The 25,903-nt window shown below is 39.1% G+C and overlaps 1 protein-coding gene across 4 annotated transcripts in view; it reads right to left on the bottom strand.

The window, feature by feature from the left end:
- Positions 1-25,903, bottom strand: part of LOC131684449 (GTPase-activating Rap/Ran-GAP domain-like protein 3) — a 446,130-nt gene that overhangs the window by 398,086 nt on the left and 22,141 nt on the right. The window contains exon 1 of one of the 4 annotated variants that reach the window (XM_058967343.1): positions 3,601-4,483. The exons of the other annotated variants lie outside the window; for them this stretch is intronic. Coding sequence (XP_058823326.1) covers positions 3,601-4,034 — 434 coding nt within the window. The 5' untranslated portion in view covers positions 4,035-4,483. Of the gene's footprint in view, positions 1-3,600; positions 4,484-25,903 lie in introns of those variants that run through there. 4 annotated transcript variants of the gene reach the window in all.

The raw sequence follows: 25,903 nt of genomic DNA on the forward strand, positions 1-25,903 counted from the left end.
ACACCTCTGAATCATGTCCAAATTAAGTCATTTTTGGCGAAAATTCTTAAACTCACACCTACAACAAAAATCTGAGCTGACCCATGTATATTTCAAAACTTTTTCAAAATGTGGAGAGGTCTAGTGTGTATGTATGAAGAGTGCGGACACACAGCAAATTCTCATATAAACTGGTACCACGATGATATCAAAACGATGCAAAACTTTTTAAAATGGGTGCAAAATTACTTTGATTTACCAGTCTAGATCAATAATGTCTACCCAAAGTCTTTTTCACCACATTGGCCACCTACGACGGTTCTTGATTTCATATAAGCGAGGGATTCGCGCAGCGTTGGGCATCTCTGAAGCCTCTCTAAAAAGCTATAATTCCTAAAGCAGCTGCGACGAAGCGAATCTTTGCCGTTTCAGCTTAGATCCTATTAAAGATCTTAAAAGCAACAGCAGCACTAGCAACAGCCAGAGTAGAGCGTGGTGCGCAATACCTCACAGAAGCCGAAAGTAGTGACAGCGAAGTGCTCAGTAGAGTAGCTTTACAAGTTTGGGGACGCGAGAAACAATGTACATAAGGACATTAAGGAGATGGTTCCCAGAGCCCGAGAGGCGCTAACATCTGCTGTGAAGGAGTACGACACGGTAACACTGAGAGCTGATATAGCTGAGAGTGCATTGGCGTCAAGTGGATCTATTGTTTTATTAGCTCTCACGAATCAGAGAGAATCTGGTTGGAGAGAAGAACACATGAAAATCTGGTTGCAGAGGAGAACACGTCCATGACTCAAAAGAGAACAAGAACCTCGCAACATCAGACGAACCCAACACCCAACGGGTTTCAAATTTGTTCAAACCCAAACCCGACCCGAACCCGAAAGCTTAAAAATTGAAAAAAAAATCCGAAACCGACCCAAGCTCGAAATTTTAAAAACTCGAACCCGACCCAACCCTAGCCCGGACATTTTAAAATTAGAAAACCCGAACCCAACCCGAACCCGTGAATGAAATTTTTGAAACCCGAGCCCGACCCGCTCCCGAAAATTTAATTTTAGGCACCTGAACTGGATCCATGGCACACCTAAGAATTATAGAATCACTCGAACCTGAAATATTCGCGTCCAGTTATGTCTGCCTAGGGCATAACGAATTACTGACGAGAATGAGAATTATTTCAATACCTTTCTGGAATTCATGCAAAGAGCGTAATTTTTTCCTCTCCAAGAGAATTGCTCACTGGACTGCCTAGAAATGCGTGGCATGTTTCCTTTCGCTCGGGTGCTGTCAGCAGGGATGCCATTATTCCAGATTTATCTTGCACAGCCAGAGTCTTTTGCAGCTTCCAGACAATAAGACAAACCTCTCATTCTGCCAGATTTTTGAATTATAGAAGTGCGCTCACATTTTGGAAATATTTTCCCAAATTTATTAAAAATCTATTGATAAATTTTGATGACTTTGAGGTCGCTGTTAAGTGACAGATTTTGCCAGACATTTTTAGTTGAACTGCCAGATATTCTTTGAAAAATAGTGGCAACCCTCTGTCAGTTCAATTGAAGATGGCGTAGAAACAGCAAGCACTCCGTGAGCGTGTTGTTCGGTTTTCCGAAATGCATGGTCATGGTGGAAAAAAGTTTACGGTAGACCACTTTCAAGGCGAAAACGTGCCCCGTGAGTACAGTTTACAAGATCCTGCCATCCCTGAGCATGGAGCAGAAGGCCGGTTGCGGCCGTCCGACGAAGATAATGACGAAAAAGGAAGCGTTGAAAAAGCTGTTCGACAACAAGGACGGAACAAGTTTGCGTGGCGCCGACCGAAAATATCATTGCTCCCATACCTTGATTCTCCGAACCCTCGAGATGGAGGGCATCATCTGTCGGGAGATAACTTGGTCCCGAGTACACGGATGTGCAGATAGCGATCGTGAAATCGCAGTACCGGTGGATGCCGAAGAACTACCGCGGGACGTCGACGACGAAAGTTACTTTCCGCTCTCGAAGACCCACATTCCAGGAAATGACAGCTACTATATTATTCCGACAAGTCGGCCACACACCCATTTTGCCAAGAAGATGCTGGAGTATCTTGAGCAGAAAAAGATACCGTAAATGCTGAAAGAAAGGATCGACTTGCCCCAGTCCCTGAGAATTTTTTCGGCTCACTCAGTGCCCTAGTGTACAAAAATAATTGGCGGGCCAAGAATACGAAGCAGTTGACCACCAGGATCCAGAATTGTATCCAGAAGATGAACATCAGTGCCGTTCAGCGCTCTTGTGAGAGCATCGCGACTAAGTTGCGTCGTACGGCTGACCAGGGCCCCTTCTCCAATATTCATTGATGTTATTTTTTTAAGAATAAACATTATGTTTTTAATAAAAATACTGAATTCGACGAATTTTTTTATTTTGGTTTTTAACTACATGACAAAAAATTGTCATTTTTATTGAACACTCGTTAGTTAATATGTTGTAAGCTTCACTAGGAATTGTTCAACCGTTGCGAAAATGGGATCAGATGAACAGCAGCGACGTCTCACTCGTCGCACCATTAGCAAGAAACTGGGAATGTTCCAATCTATCGGAACTCCAGAAGCTTCCTAGGGAAGTAAATTAGAAAGCAGAAAACAGAAAAAATAGATTCCCACACAACAACAAGTTGGCCCAAACGTGGTACAGGATCTTATGGGTAGTGTGTGAAGAGCAAAGAACGTGCATTTGGATATGGCTATTAAATTGAATAAAACGAACATGGGAAAACTTTGGTGATATGTTTTATTTCGTTGTCTGAAAGTTTGAAAACGATCGGTTAAATGGATGAACTTTAACATACCTTTTCTCGTGATGCAATTTAATTCCGTACACCCTTAATCTGTGAATTCAAGGCCAGCTGTAATACAGTAATTGTGATGATAAAATAATAGCACAAAAGACGGCTTAATCATCGTAGCAGATTACTAGTAGCAAACAATAACGCTAAATCAAAGGATAAATCCTTACGGAAACCAGTAAGGTGATGTGGCAATAACACAGACCACGAGCGACATTTGCGATAATCTTCTAGCTTCAAGATTAACGTGCCGAAGATTATGTACCCTCACATAGGAAATAGTTCTTCGAGCGAACTAAACCCGGATGCATCGAATTTTTGTTCTTACCCAAATTAATTTTTAATAACCTTCTTGAATTATGAATGAGTAAAAGATCCACCGACTCATTTAAGCTAACGCAGCCGTTTCAAATAAACAAATTACAAGAAATTTATGCACCTTCACACTATTTAGCGCATTCTAAAATTTACCCATCGTTGTACATTATTAGCATTCAGTTGCATTCGCTAATCTCGAGTTAGCATTTGGAAATATCGTAATCTCTCGCCGTTATTGTGCGACGTGTACGTGCGTACCGTGCGGGTCCACCATTATTTGCCATCCACGTGTGCACTTCCGATTCAATTATATGAAACATATTGTTAACTTGAATTACTCTACGCCACCACAATACCGTTTTTGTGCATGGCTGACGTGCTTATTCATCTTTCGACGACATTCGGAGGAAACAAATACAATTTAATTGCTTCCACTGAACAAAGCTCAGTCCCGTCGGTCTTACCTTGTATTTGCAAGTTCATGTTGCACTCCCGTGGCAGCAGTACCGCTCAGTAGATCCCAACTGGTGATACGAATGGGCCACACAATTTGCCCGAAGCTATCTCTAATCAGTGTCCCCAGGCTTGAGTAGGATTGCTGCTGTGAGGAACCGTCCGATTGAAGCCGTTCGGAACGCTGCAGTCGAGGCCGGTGTCTGCAAGGAATCGGAACTTGACGAGCAGCGGAGGTGCTCGCAGACGCTGAGGAAGATTGCTGGGAAACTGTCGTTAATCCCATCGACTGGCTGGAACAAATCGTTGATATTGCGGCAGCTGGTGTCGAGGAGGGCGCAGACGACGATGATGATGATGATTGAACATTCTGCTGCGGAGACAACAGTAGCAAACGACGTGCTTCAGCAGAATCGATAGTATCAACTCTATCTGTGTTTTTCATCTTATCCGATTCTTGCTAATTCCTAATGATGAAAAAACAATTTCATTTCTTCAGTTTGGATGCCTCACTAGAATAGAACACAATTCACTTTAAACGTCGTCTTCGTGCCGTCTATAACATATGCACTTGTGCATTTTCCTACCCACAGCAATTTGTAGATGGCACGTCACATCCTATTGTATGCACAATAACGAAAAACTCACTTAAAAAGGACACCGTTCCATTTTATCCTCAATACAGTACCACCAGTGAGAAACGAAACACTACGCACTGAACAATAAAAACTTCAAATAATGTCCGTACAGCACTATAATCGCACAATTATACCGGAATTCTCCGGAAAACAAGACAAGAACATACATCGTTCGGGTAATCGCACTTAGGAACATGCACACTCCTTCCAGTCGACTAGGAATCACAACATCAAGCAAGCAACCAAAACACGCCAACCGCTATCGCGCGACCGGACGAGAATGGCAAAGCGCAGTGGAAAACTTCCTTCCAAAAGCGTAACTTCGCTCCGATTACCGGGTCGGTGGGTGGCGGTAGGCTGATCCTCTCCTGTCCCCTCTGCCGTCGTTGTACATACACACAGTTTGGCTGATGCTCCCAAACCTAAACGAATGCCGCTGTCAGCCCGCGTCGGGAGAGATGATGCCACTCTGGCAGCCGGTTGGTAGCTCGAAGGAAGGTCACGTGTTGCTCCTGTTGCTCTTACGCGCTTCTATGTGGAGCACATTCAGGCGCGCAGGCAAAAGGTGGTCATCAATGAACATGATAACCACCAACTGACAGCATGGCGGGCGCTCACTGGGTGGTAGAAAATTCATGCAATGTTTGGATTTGGCATCAGGATCGATTCGCAATTAAATGCGTAGGTGTTTGTTTTCCATTGCGTTGCTGTTGATGTTTGTGAATTGTTCACAGGACAGCAAACAGGTGAACTAGAGAGAATACTGATATTTTTTACATTGTTTAGTTTAGATGGTTGAAAGCATTCAAAATAAATTTGAAGACTGTTTTGCGGCTATGGCCAGTTCCGGTAAATCCAAAATATGGACCTGTACCATATCGCAAATCTACATCATACGACATATCAAAAAATCCACTTAGCTTCACAAGATGGTTGAAGGCTTTCAAAACAATCTTAGATTACATTTGCCGCGATGATCAGTTCCGGTGAATCTGAAACATGATCCCAGAGAGTCACTTTTAGCAAATCTCAAACCTTCCCCAAGGACAATGACACTCTTCATGAATTGCGTTGATTTTTGTACTCATAGCTCGTCGGTATTATTTCAGACAGCGCAGCCAGCCTGGGAAGCGGGGAGTCAATATAAAAAGAAATATTGCTAGAGTGGCTTGCTAAGGAGCTGTGCATACAGCAAGTGAAACTTTGAATCAAAATACCACGAGGACACAAAAATTCATAAATTTTCATAAAAAACAACGATCAGATATGGAGAAGAATCGTGCCTTACAGCTACATACTCAATGAGCAGTGGAGAACGAAATCTGCAAAAATGCCGAAAATGTGAAGCCACAGGGGGCTTTGAAAATAAGAAAGACAGTAGGATTGTTCACATTCTAAATAGTTTTAAGCGAGGCGGCTTTTGTCCCAGAAACAAAGACCGCCAAACGTATGCGGACTGCTTCGTCTGTTATATTTACTTATTTTCAACTGCCCATCGACTATTTCATTTGTAAAAATGTTCAGTTTTGTGACCGTTTCAAACGAAGGTTCATGCCGTACTGGATACGGATGAGGTCCACTAGGAGGTTGATAACAGTCTATTATCATTCTCTGTATAAAACTAGTCTAGATGCTGTGTGGCATCCGGCGGGTCGAAGTATTACAACCAAGAATTGATCCACTGGGTTCCTGCTCCTGGGCAACTGATGACAGGAGTCCTCAATTCAAGGTGTTTCTCCGTGCCGAGTTGGAACTCTTCTACTGTGTATCCCGGTAAAACTCAGCAGCAAGAGCCCCCTCGAACTGGGTCTCAGGATTGGCTTACTACTGGGTAATCGGCGGGGCTTCGCGAACAACCGTGCAGGGTACTATCACTTAACTAAACTGGGTTGTGAAATAAACAAATTGAGGTTTAACTCTAAACATCGAATAACTACTTTATTAATGAATAAAACCGAGTTAATCCACCTATCAGTGAGATGAGACATTTCTTACACATATCACTGTGACATCATTCATTAGTTTGCCAAACTCACGCGAAGTTGGCAAGCAACTAGATGTGAGATAAGCACAGTTTCGAGTCCGAATAAACTGAATAAATTATAGAATAATAATAAAACAGCAAAAGAAAAAAAATTAAAAAAAAGTTATTCATGAAATGGGTAGAATGGTAAATATAAATCAAATTATTGAAATAAATAAATCAAATTAGCTCAAAAGAAAATTAGACAATATGAAAAAAGTTATAAAATTAAGAGAGTTAACTAAATTGTTTCAAGCTAACAAACTGCCATCCAATAATAAACAGAACTTACTAAATCGAATTAATAAAATGAAGAAACTGAATAAAATATGTGAACTGGGAAAAAATTACAATTCAATAAAATGATTAAAATAAATTAAATTAATAATATGAACAAAACAAAAAATCAATTAACTGAATTATTAAGACAAATAATATGAATAATATGGATAAAAATACCTAATATTTTTATAGCACGTATAGGGTTCCAAAACCGTTTTTCTTAGTATTGGAGTAAAGAAACACGAAAAACCTGTTTTGATCAAAATAGGTGCTTCTCCAGCAGTATTGTAAGCTGCTCTATTGTGACAAACCGGTCCTTAGCACACATCGGTAAAAATTTCAATTGTTAATTGAGCAGAAAATGGTGCCGAAAGCAGTCTAACTGCTGCAACGGCATTTAATTAGCAAGGGACTGGAGGGTGAAGTACATTTTTCAATATTAAGAGCCATAGTATTCAAGGGAGAGCAAGGAGCTGAAGAAAGAAAGATTAGAAAAGCGTGGAATAGGGTCATATGAGCAAGTTTAGGGTTTCCCGGCGACTTAACTCTTTGTCTGCTACCGCAGGAGTTATGATGTTTTGGCATTAGAAATGCGAATTACCTGAGTCTGCGGCATGTCTTCCACACTAAGCCTTAGCGACGTTAAAACTCTTGAATGAGCAATTTTTTTTGTTTTTTTGTCCCTCACCAATTGCCTGCCTGAGTATTTTATTTGATCGATTATTGAGACTGCATTAGCACCTGCGTCATATGGTCACATGTGTTGCTGATTCACACGGTGTCGGCAGATTTTACCCAAAGCTGCGACGATGGATCCCCTTTATGGTACAACTGGATTCTAATATTTTAATCATTTTATTTCAGCAGCACATGTTCTACATATGCTCGGTATTTTAATTGCGAATTCCTCGTAATTCAATATAGCGGTGTCAATTAGTAAAACACAGGAAAAAATGTCCTTTAAAATTAGTGGATACATATTTATTTCCATAAGAATGCTGATGGTTTATAGCACCTTACGTTTAGACAATACACTAAGGATTTTTTTACACGGGGGATACGTACCGTGTAAAAAAACTGTACAACAAAACCGTGTTAATTGCGAAATCCGTGTAAAAAAACGGCATTAATTGCGAAATCCGTGTAAAAAACCACGTTAATTACGAAAACCTTGCAAAAAACCGCGTTGCAGTCAATGTAAAAGACTTAGACGATTTTAGAAAAAGGGGTGATTTCGGAGTTTTATCAAAAATGTCGTTTTGAAGGGAAAAAGGAGTCCGATCGTAGCAATCGTCGACGCAAGAGGTGCAAATTTTTCGCTGTCAATTGTATCGGGATTAAATTTTGCGAAAAATTTAAAAAAAAAGTGAATCAAAATGTTAATGTTCCTAAAGTATGAGTGAATTTGATTAATTTTGCTGCGGTTTTACTGTGATAATAAAATAAAATACGGGTTAGGCGCGCAGAAAGTGCTGAGGGTACCTAATCCACAAAATATGTTAAAGTTGGCGGACAAAATGTAGGACCTGGGTGTTGTAAATTCCCATTCAGAGGATCAAACTTGTTTTGTGGTTTCCGGTATCTATATTTCTACAATGGTGGAGTCAAATCCGATCAACAAAGAACGAGTGTTGATCGGCTGTATGAGCCCGCCCCGCAACCACCATCGGCAGCAGAGGCGACATTCCTCGTACGTCCTGATCATCGCTGCCAGGAACTAAATATCTATAGTTTCATTCTGCTCCAGCAGATTTTCTGCCAGTGTTACCCCGGCAGAGTAACTGCTTGGCAGAGTTGGATGTCGCATTTATATCCGGTGAGCTCGTTCTGATTATCTTGATCTTGACCTAATCTGCTAGTTTGCATATCAATAATATTTATTCATTGAGCTGTTTTTTATTTATTTATATTTATAGCTTAGATACCGTCATTAACGTAGCGTGATCTGCATTATTAGATTAGCTGTTCTAGATTAAAGCTAAGTCCTCCGTATGCCATTTGTCTGTCTGTGGCGTTCCGGTCGAGCGCGAGAAATATCAATGCCTCATTCGAGAGGGTTTCGAAGGAATTTTCCTAAATTTCAATGCTGTCAACAAGTCCTGTGCTCGAGTAAGGGCGATACGGACAGGGGATTGTGGTGTCTAGTCGTTTTGCGGAAGATTTGGTGTCCTTATTCGGGTTCATTGGCTGACATGAAAGCTGCTTTGATTAGTATATTACACTTCTCTTGGCAGTTTTGCTTCAGTGTAAAATAGTATTTATAGAGGATATCGAGGTATCTGTTTTCACGATCCTATATTGCTTGTCGCTTGATGATGTATCTAATTGAGTTAGACTCTTTATGTTTTATGTTTCATTTCAGAGAGCGAGTAAAGGCGCTATAAGCTAGGCGCATTAGCCAGGACAGGTCTAAATACCTCTGTCCCATCCCAGGAAGGAAGACCAAAGGAGTGACATTATAACCTTCTTAGCAAAGTCACTCCCACCGATTTACCAAACCCCCATCAAATTGAAACGGTTGCGTACGGTTGTCCACGTTTCTTCCTTATTCAAGGTTCAAAATAATCCGTTGATTAAATTATTCATTAACTGAATAATATGATTGCCGTATTATTTTGAATCATCTTTATTTTGTACGCTGCACAGTTGGCCTGGCCGCTTTAATGCTTGTGTCATATTCAATATGTGCCACAAACCACGGCTCACAGAAAGGAGGCTTGCTATTCCGCGAATTGACAGTTTTCGGTGACGTCAGAGAAATCGTTGAGATAAACAAACGGATTTCTCGAAAGTTGTTAATTGACAATATTTGAGCTCTTACGGTGGAAAAAATAGTGTGCAATGGATTTTTGATGTAAATTACGCCATAATTACACTAGACACAGTGGATAATCAGTGCATCTATGTGATTATTAGCGTAAATCGGGAATTTGGATGCATGCCATAGAAAACATATCCCACCGTAATTTTCTGGTCATGGCAAAGGTTTTGGACATCCGCATAACTTCCTTGTGATTTACCAGGTGCCGATCATTCGTTAGCAGCAAACAATATATGAATTTCATGTAATTGTTTTCGCCGACGATTTCTATGACGCGCTCTCGTCAAATGTTTACACTCTAACGAGCTAGCCTAGTATATGTAAGCCGTGCCACAAACATTAATAATGACAAGAAAAATTGTGGGCGAACGTCTGCAATTTTCCAGGATCCCTACATGTATTAGCTGTGTTTGTGTAGACTAGACTAGACTAGAAATGTCGTTTTGAAGGCAAAAGACGATTTTTGAACAAGTTTTTTTTTGCACGGATTTTGCAAGTAGCACGGTTTCTGCTTTTCTTCTAATTCCTTAGAAGAGTTTTGGAAAAGTCGGATCGTGAGAATTTTTTTTTTCAACAAAATGGGTTTTTTTCGGAAGAGTATTAACGAGTAGACACCAAATATGGATATCTGAAACCATTTTAAAAATCAAGATGGCGAGATCCGGCTTCGCGGAATTCTCTAAAATCTCATCAATATGGGTAGTTTTGTAACGGGCTGGATGAGTAGACGACAAATATCGAAGGCTGTGACCTTTTTGAAAACCAAGATAGCGTCTTCCGGTTCAGTGGAATTCTCTATGAACCAATCGATATGGGAATTTTTGGAACGGGCTTGGCGAGTAGGCGCCAGATATCGATGTGTGAAGCTGTTTTGAAAATCAAGATGACGAGTTCCGGTTCAGCGGAGTTCTCTAAAACCACATCAATATGGTTTTTTTTGGGCCGGGATTGATGAGTGGACGTCAGATATCTATGTTTAGGGCCATTTTGAAAACCAAGATGACGATGCGTCATCAATATGGGTATTTTTGGAACGGAATTGACAAGTAGATGTCAAATATCGATGTCTGTTGCTATTTCGAAAACCAAGATGTCCAGTTCGTTTTAGTATAATTTTCAATTACCAAAACAATGTAAGAATTTTTTGAATAGGTTTGGCTAATAAATACCGGATGTCAATTCCGGAAGTCGTGTTTTAATCTAAGATGGTGACTTCTAATTAAGTGGAGATCTCATTCATCTCTATACAACGAAGACCTAATTTTATTATTCCCCCAGATTTTGCAAGTTTTTTATTCGATTATGAGCCTCGAAAATACGCTCGATGAGCTGTTGCATACGAACCAGCTCATATTCGAGTAAATCCAATCATGAGCACATTCTTCTTTCTTATGAAAGCAAATAACGTCAGATTTCTGGCAATTGCATATTTGACAATCAAGTTCCAAAACACTCCACGTTGACTGAATTATATAGAATATCGCTAAGCCAATAGTTGCCATTTTGAATTTCAAAATGACCTCAGACATTGATCTCTATCATGCGCTCATTAGGCCGGCTCTGAACATATGCATACTGATTGGACTATAGAAAATTCCGTTAGGCTGGAAGTCGCCATTTTGGTATTCAAAATGGCCTCATCCGTATTCGGCGCCTACTCGTCAAAACCGTTGCAAAAATGTTCATAGTGATGGATTTTAGAGAATTCCACTGAACCGGAAGTCGCCATTTTGGGTTTTCTAAATGGCCTCAAGCATTGATATCTCGCATCTACTCGTCAAGCCCTTACTTTTCTAACAGGCCCTTAACATGTGACGTCCACTCATCAATCCCGTTCCAAAAACACCCATTTTGATGGGGTTTTTGAAAGTTCCGCTTAACCGAAAGTCGCCATTTTGGCTTTCAAATGGCCTTAAAGATCGATATCTGATGTCCACATTCCACTGAATTGGAAGTCGCCATCTTGATTTTCCAAATCGCTTCAGACATGGACATGGAAAACTTGATCAAAAAGCGTCTTTTGCCTTCAAGAGGACTTAGAATATTTTTGCCAAACACCATGTTAAATGCGAAAACCGTGCAAAAAAAACCGTGCTCGTTGCAACAAAACGTGTAAAAAAGCCGTGTAAAAAACCTTAGTGTACATATATTTTGTCGAATAAGCTACACCTATATCCTAATACGGCTGTAATTCAAATCGTTTCGTATAGGGCGGATGTACCAATAGTCGCATACTTAAGGAAAACTTTTGCTAAAAAATCGACGAATAGACCTATGGGCAATGTTAAAACACTAAACGAAAACTACATCCCTACTTCATAGAAAAAAATAAAGATGGTTTAGCAACCATTTCATGTATTCAAAACCGCTTGTACAACTATAGGAACACATGTACCAATAGTGGAGCAATCGCTAATTTCGGTTCCTATTGTTGCAAATCCCATTGATTTCTTTCAGTGCGATGAATCGATAAAAAAATATTTGTTGATGGTTGGTACCTTAGTTAGGCGTAAAACCCACTGCTGCAACTATTGGTGCACCTAAACTATAGGAGCACCAACCCTACTCATGTTCAGATCCTGCCAGGGTTGCTAAGAAAATTCGAATTGTAGACACCTTGTTAATAATCAATCGAATAGGGCGAAGTGGGCTAATTCGGACCGCTGGACAACTCAGACCTCCAGCTGTTTCTCAGCTATGGTAATATTATGAAAAGCGTATATATCATTTTCATGGCTATCATGTAGCTCTGTTCTATCTCACAAAATCTTGCGGTTCTCAGTTTTCGTGTACGTGCGCTATGGGCGAATATTGTTTTGAGCGCTTTTTTAAAAATTTGTAAGCCGAAAAAAAAAAGATTTTTGTTGGCAACAACAATTAATTAAATCAAATGCATTATCGTGGTGTTGGATCTGCCGGATAATATCTTTTATTTAATATCTTGTTTTGGGCGAGACTATCAACTGTTTTCGTTTAATCGGTATGTGAATTATGGGAATATGGGTTGGTCCAAATCGGACCTTTTGCCATATATACGATCTGATACGCGATCGCGAAAAATCGTTTGAGAGGAAAGTGTGCACAGTCGGTAGAGCTTTCAGGAAAACATAAGTTTTCGCAACTCGGTTGACAGATTTCGGCGTTATAACTCAGTTGGGTAATTTGGCCCAGCTCTTACTTTTTATTCTACAAAGTTTTATATATTATAGAGAACTTTTCATTTCACAATTCGAAATTTATTTATTTATTTATTAACAGATTAAGGCCGAAGTGGCCTGTGCCGTATACAAAAGATTCCTCCATTCCACTCGGTCCATGGCCGCGCGTCGCCAGCCACGCAGTCTGCGAAGGGTCCGCAAATCGTCTTCCACCTGGTCGATCCATCGTGCTCGCTGCGCGCCACGGCTTCTTGTACCGGTCGGATTGCAATTGAGAACCGTTTTCACCGGGCTATTGTCCGACATTCTGGCTACGTGCCCGGCCCACCGTAGTCGTCCGATTTTCGCGGTATGACAGATGGGCGGCTCCCCCAACAGCTGATGCAACTCATGGTTCATTCGCCGTCTCCATGTGCCGTCTTCCATCTGCACTCCACCGTAGATGGTACGCAGCACTTTCCGTTCGAAGACACCAAGTGCGCGTTGGTCCTCCACGAGCATGGTCCAGGTCTCGTGCCCGTAGAGAACTACCGGTCTAATCAGCGTCTTGTAGATGGTCAACTTCGTACGACGGCGAACTCTGTTCGACCGAAGTGTCTTGCGGAGGCCAAAGTAAGCACGATTTCCTGCCACGATGCGTCTACGAATCTCTCTGCTGGTATCATTGTCGGCGGTCACCAGTGAGCCCAAGTACACGAACTCTTCAACCACCTCGATTTCGTCGCCACCGATGCAAACTCGAAGCGGGCGGTTCTCATTCTCTTCTCGTGAACCTCTTCCTATCATGTACTTTGTCTTCGACGTGTTGATGGCAAGTCCGACGCGCTTGGCTTCTCTTTCCAGTCTGATGTAGGCTTCCTCCATCTTCTCAAAGTTTCGTGCAATAATATCAACGTCATCGGCGAAGCCAAGTAGCTGAACGGACTTTGTGAAAATCGTACCACTCGTGTCGATCCCTGCTCTTCTTATTACACCTTCCAGCGCGATGTTGAATAACAGACACGAGAGACCATCACCTTGCCGTAACCCTCTGCGTGATTCGAAGGGACTCGAGAGCGTCCCTGAGACACGTACTACGCACATCACCCGATCCATCGTCGCCTTCACTAATCGCGTCAGTTTGTCCGGGAATCCGTACTCGTGCATAATCTGCCATAGCTGATCTCGATCGATAGTGTCGTATGCGGCTTTGAAGTCGATGAACAAATGATGTGTGGGCACATTGTACTCGCGGCATTTCTGCAGTACTTGACGAAGAGCGAACACCTGGTCCGTGGTAGATCGTTCGCTCATGAAACCCACCTGGTACTGCCCCACGAACTCGCTTGCAATTGGTGATAGTCGACGGCATAGTATTTGGGAGAGTACCTTGTAGGCGGCTTTCAGCAGGGTGATTGCTCGGTAATTACAGCAATCCAGCTTGTCGCCCTTTTTGTAGATAGGACACATGACACCTTCCATCCACTGCTCCGGTAAAATCTCCTCCTCCCAAATCTTGGTAATCACCCAGTGCAGCGCTTTAGCCAGTGGCTCGCCACCGTGTTTTAGTACCTCGCTTGGTATTTGGTCAACCCCTGCGGCTTTATTATTTTTGAGCCGGCTGATCTCCTCCTGGATTTCTTGGAGATACGGAGCCGGTAGTGTAATGTCTTCCGCGCGTGCTCCCAGGTGCGTTACCGTGCCATCCTCGTCGTCTGCTGCATCGCCGTTCAGGTGTTCTTCGTAGTGCTGCCGCCACCTTTAGATCACCTCACACTGGTCCGTGAGAAGATTCCCGTTTGTATCTCTGCACATGTCGGCAAATTCGAAATTTAGTAAAAGTCGAATAGGAATAACTTAGGCCAAAATAGGAATTCATTTCTATTACAAAAAATCGATAAAAAATGGATGATCCGAATTGGAACAGGGTTGGGGTAATTCGATCGAAAAAAGTTGCCTTAGACAAAAATTTGCGCAATTGATCAGGCTTTGAGGAAATATATTTATTTGTGAATCGGTCGACACGTTCCTGTTCTATAGCTCATAAACACTTACTAGGTCCCAATTGGCCCAGTTCCCCCTACGGATGTGGCTTACGCAACGATCAATTTCATCGACATGCTTTGAAGTACTCAAAACCGTCCATCTAGTTTTAGGCCATGTGGTTATTTGTCTGTATCACCAAACCATTCTAGTTGTTTGAGCGCAACGAACTTCTACTGTAGAACTGTAGGGGAGAGTGAGGACACTTGATCCTTGGGAATATTTGATTCCCTGGCCATATCTCCTAATCTATATGCTTAAAGTTAACACAATATAAAAAGAAAATGAAGTGTTTGGTCGTTTATGATGATTAAAAAACAAATATGGTGTATTACATTTGGTTTGGAAAAGTTGTATATTATTTTAGAAAACCCGAACATCTTTTTACAAATTTTTTGAACGGTTGTATGAGATCGTCGAACTAATTATTGATGAATATTTTCAAGTACAATTTCTTTCTAAGGGCATTTGCCTAGAAAAAGACGTTTTTCGAATAAAAAGTTTCACAACACATACAAAAAAAAATAATTTTGTTCACCTCACACAACAGGCATCTTTGATCCCTGTAGTGCTGGGTATTCTTGATCCCTATCGTTAGTTCTCTCAAACACTTTCGAAATATATAGAAATAGAAAAACATAATTTTCATAACGTACCGGGTACTATTAATTGAGCTAAAATGTTTTTTTCCGTGAACAAATGATGTTATAAGTTATTGAATATTGGAAAAACCAGTTAAACAGCATTGATTTATCGCAAATACTTGTCTTGACTTTCTACTGTGGTTAAAGTTTGTCGTGCATCTAAAAAGGTAGTCTTATTGGTTAATTTGTCAGGATAGGTGGTTAGCTGAACTTTCGTGTCTATAGGTCATAGTGTGCTTTGTTTCTTTAGCCATAGTAGGCGGGGGATCAAATTACCACACGTTTTTGCAAAAACCTCGTTTTGGCATGATTTTCAAAACTGTTCATATTACTGACAGGACATAGTATTCGGATTTACACATTATTCATAGCTCTTACAATTCAAATTGACTACAAGATAGTGCAACTAAAAATTTTATTTCATTGAAAAGTTATGAGAAAAAACAAAAGTGAGATCAAGCGTGCCCACTCTCCCCTACCTTTAACGTGGTTTAGTGAAAGACAATAATAAGAGACTCGGCGTCGGTGGATTGTTTGCTGTTATGAAGAATTCAAATAATTTGTTTTGATCCGAGCCGATAGCAGACGGCATTTGAAGTGCCAATAGTATGCAGCATTTTCTCGTGTTGCAAATCAATTCCTTTCTTGACAACAAAAGCTCTTTCTATGACTAGCATACGAGAATGGAATCGCTGCCGAAAAATGCATAGATTCCGAAAAAAATATTTGAATACTATCTTTAAGAAGCCCGTGAAAATGCTGCATTGGAATTGATAATCTGCTTCATTTCGGTTTGGTATCTGACATTGCACACCAATCTTTTTCTTCATAACGAAAGAATAGGTGTGCGTCATTTTGTGGTTTCATTAGAGCCGCCAGTATAGACTAGATGGTATGCTTTTATATCTATTCTAAACGCGGGGCAATAAGAGAAATGAGCAGTTAAGTGTGAAGTACAGGACGATATGCAGTGCTCAAATAACTAAAAAAATAAAAAGCAGGCCCCCTTCCGACGAACCTAATCTGTCGGATGACAGACACATAATGAATCCAAAAAAGGCACAGTACAAAAACGCAGAGTGTACTTTCGAGTCACACCTGGAATATTCACAAAGAATGGGGGGAAGATCTAATCTCTAGATGATCTGGGAAATGCGGGGAGAGATATCAGCTTCAAAACTTTCTAAACCTAAATTGTTGACCAAATTATTACAGCACTTACAACTGGTTGTAGCATTTTTCCCACTAGTGTTGATAATTATTGAGATACTTTCAAACTTGCGGATTTTTTCATATTTGACTGAAATTGAACAAATTGTGCAGTTGTTATTGAGATTCCGATCGAGATGGACGAAAATCAACTAACCGTTCGCGAAAGGATTTTGTTCACCCACACGCAAAATCCTGAGTAAGCGCATCGCGCCTTGAGAAAACTGATGAATATACATCTCCGGACTCCGGAACCGCCCTGTCTAGAACTTGTTTTGCGGTGTTCATCACAACTCAAAATTCACTAGACCAAATGCATGATGATTGCGTTAATCGAATTGGATGCAATCAACGCGACAGCATCACGCGATTATTCCAGCAGCAAACTTTTACCTACAGGTAATCAACTATCGGAATGGACATAAAACATTGACAACATCAATGCGATCCTGTTAGATCATACCATTCACACAATAGTGACTCGTAACACGACTAACAAGCCCCAGCTATGTAACATTCGTTTGCTGCTAATTTCGTATTCCAACTGACCAGGTCTGATTGGGAGTGTGCACACGTGACCGGATTGTATCAACTCGAGAGCACAATTTCAGAACAACAATCAATGAAGCGTCAGAGCAGGAATTAATGTTTCGTAAGTTGCCAGATATGTATATGATTTCCACTTCAGGTGCATTACTTTCCATTAAACTAAAGCTTTAAATTATAAAAATTTCGTATTTCTAATAGGATCTTGAAGTGTATTACATAAGCGAAAGTGTTTCATAGGCTTCATCAAAACTCATCAATAATTTAATTCGACCTATTATTTTTACCCTTGAAAATTCGGCTGTCAACAAACTTCATTTATTTTCCAGAATCACATTTCAAATGTGTCGATTTCCAATGGCGACAATGGAACTGTAAATCCAATTTAAATAACCTTTCCGCCCCAGGAATTATGCCTTGCGAAACACCTGCGGCGGACAAAATCTATCCGCCCAACTACGAAGCACAACTCAAACTCAACATGATAGGGAAATATACTCGCCCTATTGAATGTCGCATCGATGGATGATATACGGTTGACTAGATGATTTCAATCAATCATCGGCACTTTTTGTGAGCATTATAGATACAGCGACATGGCAGAACTGCAAACACAGCTGAAACTCACACAGCACTGCTTTCGATGCAAAAACATCATGCGCTATAAAATTTTCGTTTATATTTGAGAACTGGAATGTTCTTTGACTTTTTGTACAGTTGAAGCGTCAATAAAATCTATTCAGACTACACAATTCTCAGTTTTACACTAAGCATCATCACTTATCATGTGAATGACTTCATATAATATCGAAAAACTCTATGAACGGATATAAACAGATCGTATCCTACCCATCGACCGACTAACATCCCTGTCATTGAAAAACGAGTCATGTGGAATAATGTTAAAATATTTGCTGTGATAAAATTTCCATTTTCAACGCAGATACGCTCCTTCTGCGTCCCCAAAATGTTTAAATCATGTTCATGCTAATTACATTGTTGTAGTGAAACACGCATAAAATATCTTCGGAGGGTATTGAAAATGATAACCGATTTTATGTAGGTACACTACCATTGCGAGAAACCTTCCAGATCACCTCATACGATCTTCGCACGCCATCACTAACTACATGCAAACAAACCCAATCATTGATTGGATTCTCACATCTCAACTTCGGTGAACCAGTGACCCGATTTACCACAGGAAATCTAATTTAGTATCCAGCTTGTCCGTACACGCAAATGGACTGTACATGCATTCCCGTTTCAGTTCTTTCGATACCCACTGATGTCTTTTTTGCCACATGGACTTGGCTTGAGTTGGACCATTTCCGGCTAATGATGGGATACTGTACGCTTTTCACACCAGCTTGTGCAAACCACCGTCCAATAACCCACCTACGTATGTACAAAATACATGCTACTGCCGAACGTTGTCTAGTTCCCTTTCGCTGCGGGTTGGTATCTATCTGGGCTGGCTACAACCGATATGGTTCGTTTGACTAGCATTAGGATAAAATTGGCTGCCCCTTCATGAATTTTTACTAGATTATCTCTGAACACTGTCGGTCCCACTATACGGTATCAACGGGTGGATAATGCACTCGTGCTCATAGCGTAACAGGAAATTCGATTAGCTTCCAGTGAGAAACGATAATGCTTTATTGTTGATGTAGGTGTACTTGTTTCTTTGCCAACCACACAAGTGCTGGAGCTACGGGTGTACTTTTTTCAAAGTATTTATTTAAACTCGTATAATTTTATGTACTACGGAATTTCGATAACAGGGATGATATTTTATTTAATTCATAGGTTTTCGTTTCGACTGCGTCTCCTCAGTACCTGGCAGACTGACTTGGTCAGCAGATAGATGCTGACTCCAAAACAGAAACAACTGGTCACTAGAGTGACAAGAAAAGAATGATCCAAAAAGCCGATAGGCCCACCCCTGAATCGATTGCTAGTGCCACTTGCACAAAATTTGAAGCAAATCGGACAAGTCTAGCTACCGGACAAACGTATCTGAAGTTTGTATGGGATTTTTCGACAATTTACATGGAGAAAACCCGCTAGGGGCCATACACTAATTACGAAAGGGCATATGGGGCGAGGGGAAGTTTCAAAATATCTTACAAATTCTTATCTGAGGGGGATGGAGAGTTCGTCCTTTCTTACGAAATATCATTAAACAAGTATGAAAAATATTCTTTTCATAAGAAAATTTGTTTAATGATATTTCTTACGAAATATCATTAAACAAATAAGAAAAATATTCTTTTCATAAGAAAAGAAACTATGGTCATGAAAGGGCGGATCTCGAATTGCAGTGTGTTGCAGCGGCAGAATATGATTATTATATTAATTATAGAATTCTGTAAATTGCTGCCAACGTCAGGAGCGGCTTAATTGTCAATGGTGTTGGAGCAGTTACAGCAATTTCTTGACTTTTGGTGGTACATTATTCTCATCGGGAACATGGGATCACAATCTGATTTTATGCCTGGCTAAATATTATTTTTAATGATTTTATGCCTGGCTAAATATTATTTTGACCTAAGTTATTCCTATTTGATTTTTATTAAATGTCGAATTGTGAAATGAAAACTTCTCTTTGATATATAAAACATTGTACAAAATATACATTAAAAAGTAAGAGCTGGGCCAAATTACCTAAAAATAGGTCATGACCAAAAACGTCGAAATCTATTAACCGATTTGCGAAAACTGGTTTTTCTGAAAGCTCGACAGACTGTGCACACTTTCTACTTAAACAATTTTTCGCGATCGTGTATCAGATCATATATACTGCAAAGGGTCCGAATTGGACCAACCCATATTCTATTTTTCAAATACCAATTAAACGAGAACAGCTGATAGTCTCGCCCAAAACAAGATATTAAATGAAAGATATTATCCGGCAGATCCAAAATCACGATAATGCACTTGATTTGATTAATTGCTGTTGCCATCAAACATCTTGTTTTTCGGCTTACAAATTTTTCAAAAAAAGAAAGAACTCCGAAACAATATTCGTCCCTAGCGTTCGCACACGAAAACTGAGAACGGCAAAATTTTGTGAGATAGAACAGAGCTACATGACAGCCATGAAAATTATATATGCGCTTTTCATAATACAGTAGGATTCCATTTTTGGCAACAATATATTTTTTTCGGTTGCCAAAATTGTAACCGTGCCAAAAATGGAACATTGCTTTAAAAGCTTTTATTTTCAATTTTTTTTTATGGTCAGCGATCTGAATTGGCCCACTTCCCCCTACTGTACGTGTGAATGACTTCTTCAGTGTCCTCGTCATCATCAGAGTGTGGAATTGAAGCTGTGCCTTGCGGGTCTCGTGGTTAACTGTGCAACGATCACGTTTGCGCTTCGGAGCATTTTTTGGATTCCTTTTCCTTCTCTTTACCAAATGTCAATCTATCCAACAGGCACAACATGGCGAATCAAAATGGCGATAGGCGTTTCAGCATGTCCCTCGCGCATACCATAGCGTACATGCGAGTGTTTTTGATGTACTTCAAAGTTTTTAAGATTTTCATGTGTCTGCTGGATAGATGCATAATTTTGAGAAAAACTTACGTAAGAAATGCGGTGTTCGCGAAAAAGTGATGTACCAACTCCGTTATAAAACATATTTCATGTATCAGGAATCAGAATATATTGGCTTAAATGGCACGTTTCCCGTATGTAGTCGGGAATTTGTGCCTTGATTTCAAGTATAGTGTATGCTACTTTCACCAACGCAGTTTGATTACTTGGGATATTCTACACCGATTTCATATATAAAACTTCACACTTAAGTAATTTTGACTTAATTTTTCAGAAAATCATGATTTTATTTAAACCGCCATCGACCACGCGTCTCCATCGAAATAATGATGATGATCAAATAAACGCAGTTCGATTACTTGGGAAATTCTGTACCGAGTTCATATATAAAACTTCACACTTAAGTAATTTTGACTTAATTTTTTAGAAAATAATGATTTTTTTTAAACCACCATCGACCACGCGTCTTCATCGAAATAATGATGATGATCAAATAAACGCACTACAAATTTATAAACAATCACAAACATTACAACAAACATGGAATTAAAAAAATTAACTCGATATTAGGCCCAGACATACTCCAAACTACTTCCTTTGAAAAATTACGAATAGTTTCCAAAGAATGTTTAGAAACTGGAATAGTCCAATACCATTTTGGAACGTTTCATTTCCAAGTAAAAGAAGACAGCTAAAGTGCATCTCGAATAAAGATCAATGGTTGTTATTGTCATTGGTTAGCTTTTGAGTGAAGTACGTACGATTTTTTGAAAAACATTGAATATTTCCTGAAAAATGTTTAAAAACTGGAAAATTCCAAAACTATTTCGGTACATTTCATTTCTAAGTACAAAAATGCATCTAAAGTGCATTTCGAATGAAACTCAATTATTGTTATTGTCATTGGTTACGAAATATTCGTAATGTTTCAAAGGAAGTAGTTCTAAGTAATATCGAGTTAATTTTGTTAATTCCATATTTTTTGTAATGTTTGTGATTATAACGTTGTATTTAATACTGTGTTTACTTGATCATGATGATTATTTCGATGGAGACGCGGTGTCGAATGTGGATTAAATAAAATAATTATTTTCTGAAAAATTAAGCGAAGATTACTTAAGTGTAAAGTGTTGTGTATGAAATCGGTGTAGAATTTCCCAACTAATCGAACTGCGTTGCTAGCATATACTTGAAAAAAGTTTATTACCTTCTATTTATACTACTATTTTTGGTACGTTGAAAACTGACCACAGGTTCGTTTTCGCGAACACCGCATTTCATAAGGGACCATTCATAAAGTACGTAACGCGAAAATTGCCGAAAATTTACCCCCCCCCCCTCCCCCATGTAACAATATGTCACAAATTTCTCTATACCCGCCTCCCCTAAATTTTTTTTTCTTCGGTAGAAACATGTTACGTAACGATCTAGCTTACTCTCCCTCCCCCATATGTCACAACATATCACAATTTGTCGTACCCCCTCCCCCTAAAAGCGTTACGTAATTTATGAAAAGCCTTAGGGGCGAGTTTTTCTCCAAATCATGTATCGATCCAGCAGGCACATGAAAATCAATAAAAACTTTGAAGTACCTCAAAAATCCTCGCAGGTACGCTGTGGTACGCATGTGGTACATGCCGAAACGCCATGGCTTTTACATTTATGTTCAATTTCCCTTCAGTAACGCCCTCATTAGTGGAAATATTTGATTTTGTTTATTGGACTTCAGTCACGGTTTCCGCCAAGAACTAGTTCACAACTTTATGAAAATTATTCATAAAACCAAAGGTTGACACATGATTTTTTCATAGTTATAGAAATAATAGTTCACAAAATCAAAATATTCTGGCTAATTTTTCGTGAACTATTTCACGAAATTCGGAATTATTAATAAATCCATTCAATACTCGGGAACTAATTCATGATCCCTAAAATATTAGTCACGATCCAATATCCGTGCTCGTGAAATAGTTCACAAAATTATGAAATATTATTCATGCATTCGTGAACTGGTTCATGATTCCTAATATATTAGTTACGATCCAATATCCGTGCTCGTAAAATAGTTCACGACATCATAACATATTATTCATGTATTCGTGAACTGGTTCATGATATCATGTATAATAGTCACAACTTACATTTCGTTTTCATGAAATAGTTCACCAAATTATAAAGTATTTCATGTATTCGTGAACTGGTTCATTATTCTTAACATACTAGTCACGATCCAATATCCGTACTCGTGAAATAGTTCACGAAATCATGAAATATTATTCATATATTCGTGAACTGGTTCATGATTCCTAATATATTAGTTGCAATTCAATATCCGTGCTCGTGAAATAGTTCACGAAATCATAAAATTTTATTCATGTATTCTGGAACTGTGAACTGGTTCATGATACCTAATTTAATAGTCACAACTTATCATTCGTTTTCGTGAAAAAGTTCACGAAATCATAAAATATTCATGTATTCGTGAACTGGTTCATGATTCCTAACATACTAGTCACGATCCGATATCTGTACTCCTGAAATAGTTCACGAAATCATGGAATATTATTCATGTATTCGTGAACTGGTTCAGGATTCTTAGTATATGATTTACGAACTACTTAATATCTATTTGCGTGCTTGTTATATTTAGAAGATATCCCTAATCATTTACAACTTCATGCAACATTGTAATGAATTTTTTACGTGAACTCTATCACAAAAGTTGGAGTATTCTTCGTGGAATCATTTTTGTTCCATGCATTTTATTATAAAATACCGAGCTGCTAGCAACCAGTAATAGGTACGAGCAGTAGATCCTGAAATTCTGAAATCATGAACATGAATCACTCTACTCATGACTAAAATATCACCATAACGTGAATGGAAATTACAAACATCGCGACTAAGATCTATAAATCATGAACAACGTTTGACTGTCGACTGTGTATTTCCAAATCATGAACAAGATTCCCAGCAAAAACCAAACATGTCCAGGGAACAACAACAGTAACCCAACTAAACATTCTAATGTAACGCCATGTATATATTCGGGGCGAACTGTTTTTAGAAAACACAAATAGTTTCATGAATGCGAGGTTTAATATTCATAATTTCAGGAATTTGGTCACGGTTTTCGTAAATCGTTCAGTTCACGAAATCGTGAACTTTTGTTCATGAATTTATGAACGGATTTTTTCCGTGTACTCTTTGTATCCCTATATCTATTTGACCCCGTCTCACGTTCGAAAACCAAATCATAATCTGAAAATTATTCGACTCGTATCGACACGGTAATCAAAATTTTCAGTTCGGCAATATTAAAATAAATTTATAAAGAATTTTAAAACACCTTTCATCAATTCGAAAATTGCCTCGACAACGCATTGGAATTTTACCGCTCACTTTAAAATTCCGACTACTCACTAGATTGTTAGAGAGCGAATCTGGAAGCATTATCTCGACCACACTTTAAGAATAGAGAACCAAAATAAATAGGCCTTTGCTTTCTGAATCATTTCCCAGAAACCCCTCGAATTCTCTGAATTTTTTTTTAGTTTGTGTCATTCCATGTTATAAATTAATTTAAAAGTAAAGCATTCCTACTTCATCCCGTTCCGGGATTTTACCTATAATGCCGAGAGGTTTCTATCATTACAGATCTAGCACAAATACTCTTCTGAAACAAAGAATCATTACAACATTATGTACATGTAATTCACATAATCGTGAAAACAAAACTATAAACTCGAATCGTACGAAAGAAAAAATGTCTTCTGCATTATATTCCACCGGAATTTTTTTCTGCTGCATAGACAGAAAAACAAAAGTTCTCATTCAGCCGAAATTGCACCTGTTTCTTAGCTACTGAAGATTACCTTCCACTTTTGTTCGCCCAAGGGAGCAAGCGTACCATCTTGAAAATGTTTTAAGCTTTCCGCAACCATTGCACTAACTTTTACCTGTTATACTCTGCTTACCAGTTGAAGCTAAATTGTTTTATGAGTAATCGTTACCTTCACGCTCTGGAGCAGTGGCGGTTTTCCTGGTCCACAGGAACTATTTACTAAGCCATACTTCGGTATCACAGCTTGTCTGCGCACGTAAGCTTTTATTGTCAGCCATAATGTGAAGTTTATTCTTTGACGCGATGCTTAGACAGAAAAATAACGAATGGCCAGGCACGTAGCCAGAGGGGGGGCTAGGGGGCTAAAGCCCCTCCCGAAATTTTTCAAAAATGAATTTCAAAAACCGGCGATGTTTAACAAAATTTGTTGCTCATTTGGTTTGAACAAATCTTTGAGAAAAAGTTGAAGAAGGCTATTTCTAACCACCAAAGGCAATGGTCCCGAAATTCAGTCACTTTATGCTTTTGCTCGAGCCAGTACGACGCGAACGATAAAAATAGTAACTTTTATATTGTGTGTCTTGCCTAAAGAATAAAAGAAACTGTTACTATAATTGTTGCTGTAGTAATCTGTCGAGAAGCAAGAAGTGGTGCTCCAGCCAAATACGGTGATTATAAAATTATTGATGATTCGCTTAGGACCGAGTATTCATAATGTGGAACATTTCCTGAAGGTGTAAATGGAGGTTGGACTTTCGGAAGCGAGTTCTACAATGTCAGGCATTTATTTGGGAGAAATGGAATCCATTCGGAAGGATAATTATTGAGAGCGAGAAGCAAGGAACAAATCAGACATTCGCAAACATAAAGTCAAAATTGACGAATTGACATAAAGTTTTGCAAAAGTTTCACAGGAAACGGATAATTTGCTGTGATTTGAAAACAGACAACTCTAAAAGAAAGCCTCTTTTGAAAATTAGATGTAAGTGCGATGTGTTCTCTTCCATGTGTCGGAAGCAAGTGATGCTGAAATTATTAAGCTCACTTGTGTTTATAGTTTCTAGTTATTTTGGTGGTGATATATTTACCTAATTTTACGTAAATTAGAAGCATTCAGAATCAGTGCTAAGTAATTTTCTTTCGATTAGTGAACAAGTTCTGAGCAATTTCGCTCAGTAGATTAAATTCTGGGTAGTTTTCATTAGTAGATTAAACCATTGAAATATATATTTAACATTGTCCAAAAACCCATGAAATCCGAAATAATACCTTCAAATGTTTAAATATAATATTTACTTAATCTAGGTAATCTTCTCAAGTTCCAACGGTTTTGCAAAATTCTGAACGTCAATGAGCTAATGAACTTATTCTTGCATTGTGGTGGAATCAGTAGTTTTTTGCACTCACTTTACATTTTGACTTTTACTATAGTTTCAGAGATCTAGGAAAATCAGTCTACGATATTTTTAATTCGTAAGTCCAATGATATGAAAGTATCTAAAAAGAATCTACTTAAATAAATAAATAGATAGTTATTCTCAGTTGCCTGATAATATTGTCGA

The sequence above is a fragment of the Topomyia yanbarensis genome, chromosome 2 (genome assembly GCF_030247195.1).
Source record: "Topomyia yanbarensis strain Yona2022 chromosome 2, ASM3024719v1, whole genome shotgun sequence".
Classification (NCBI taxonomy): domain Eukaryota; kingdom Metazoa; phylum Arthropoda; class Insecta; order Diptera; family Culicidae; genus Topomyia; species Topomyia yanbarensis.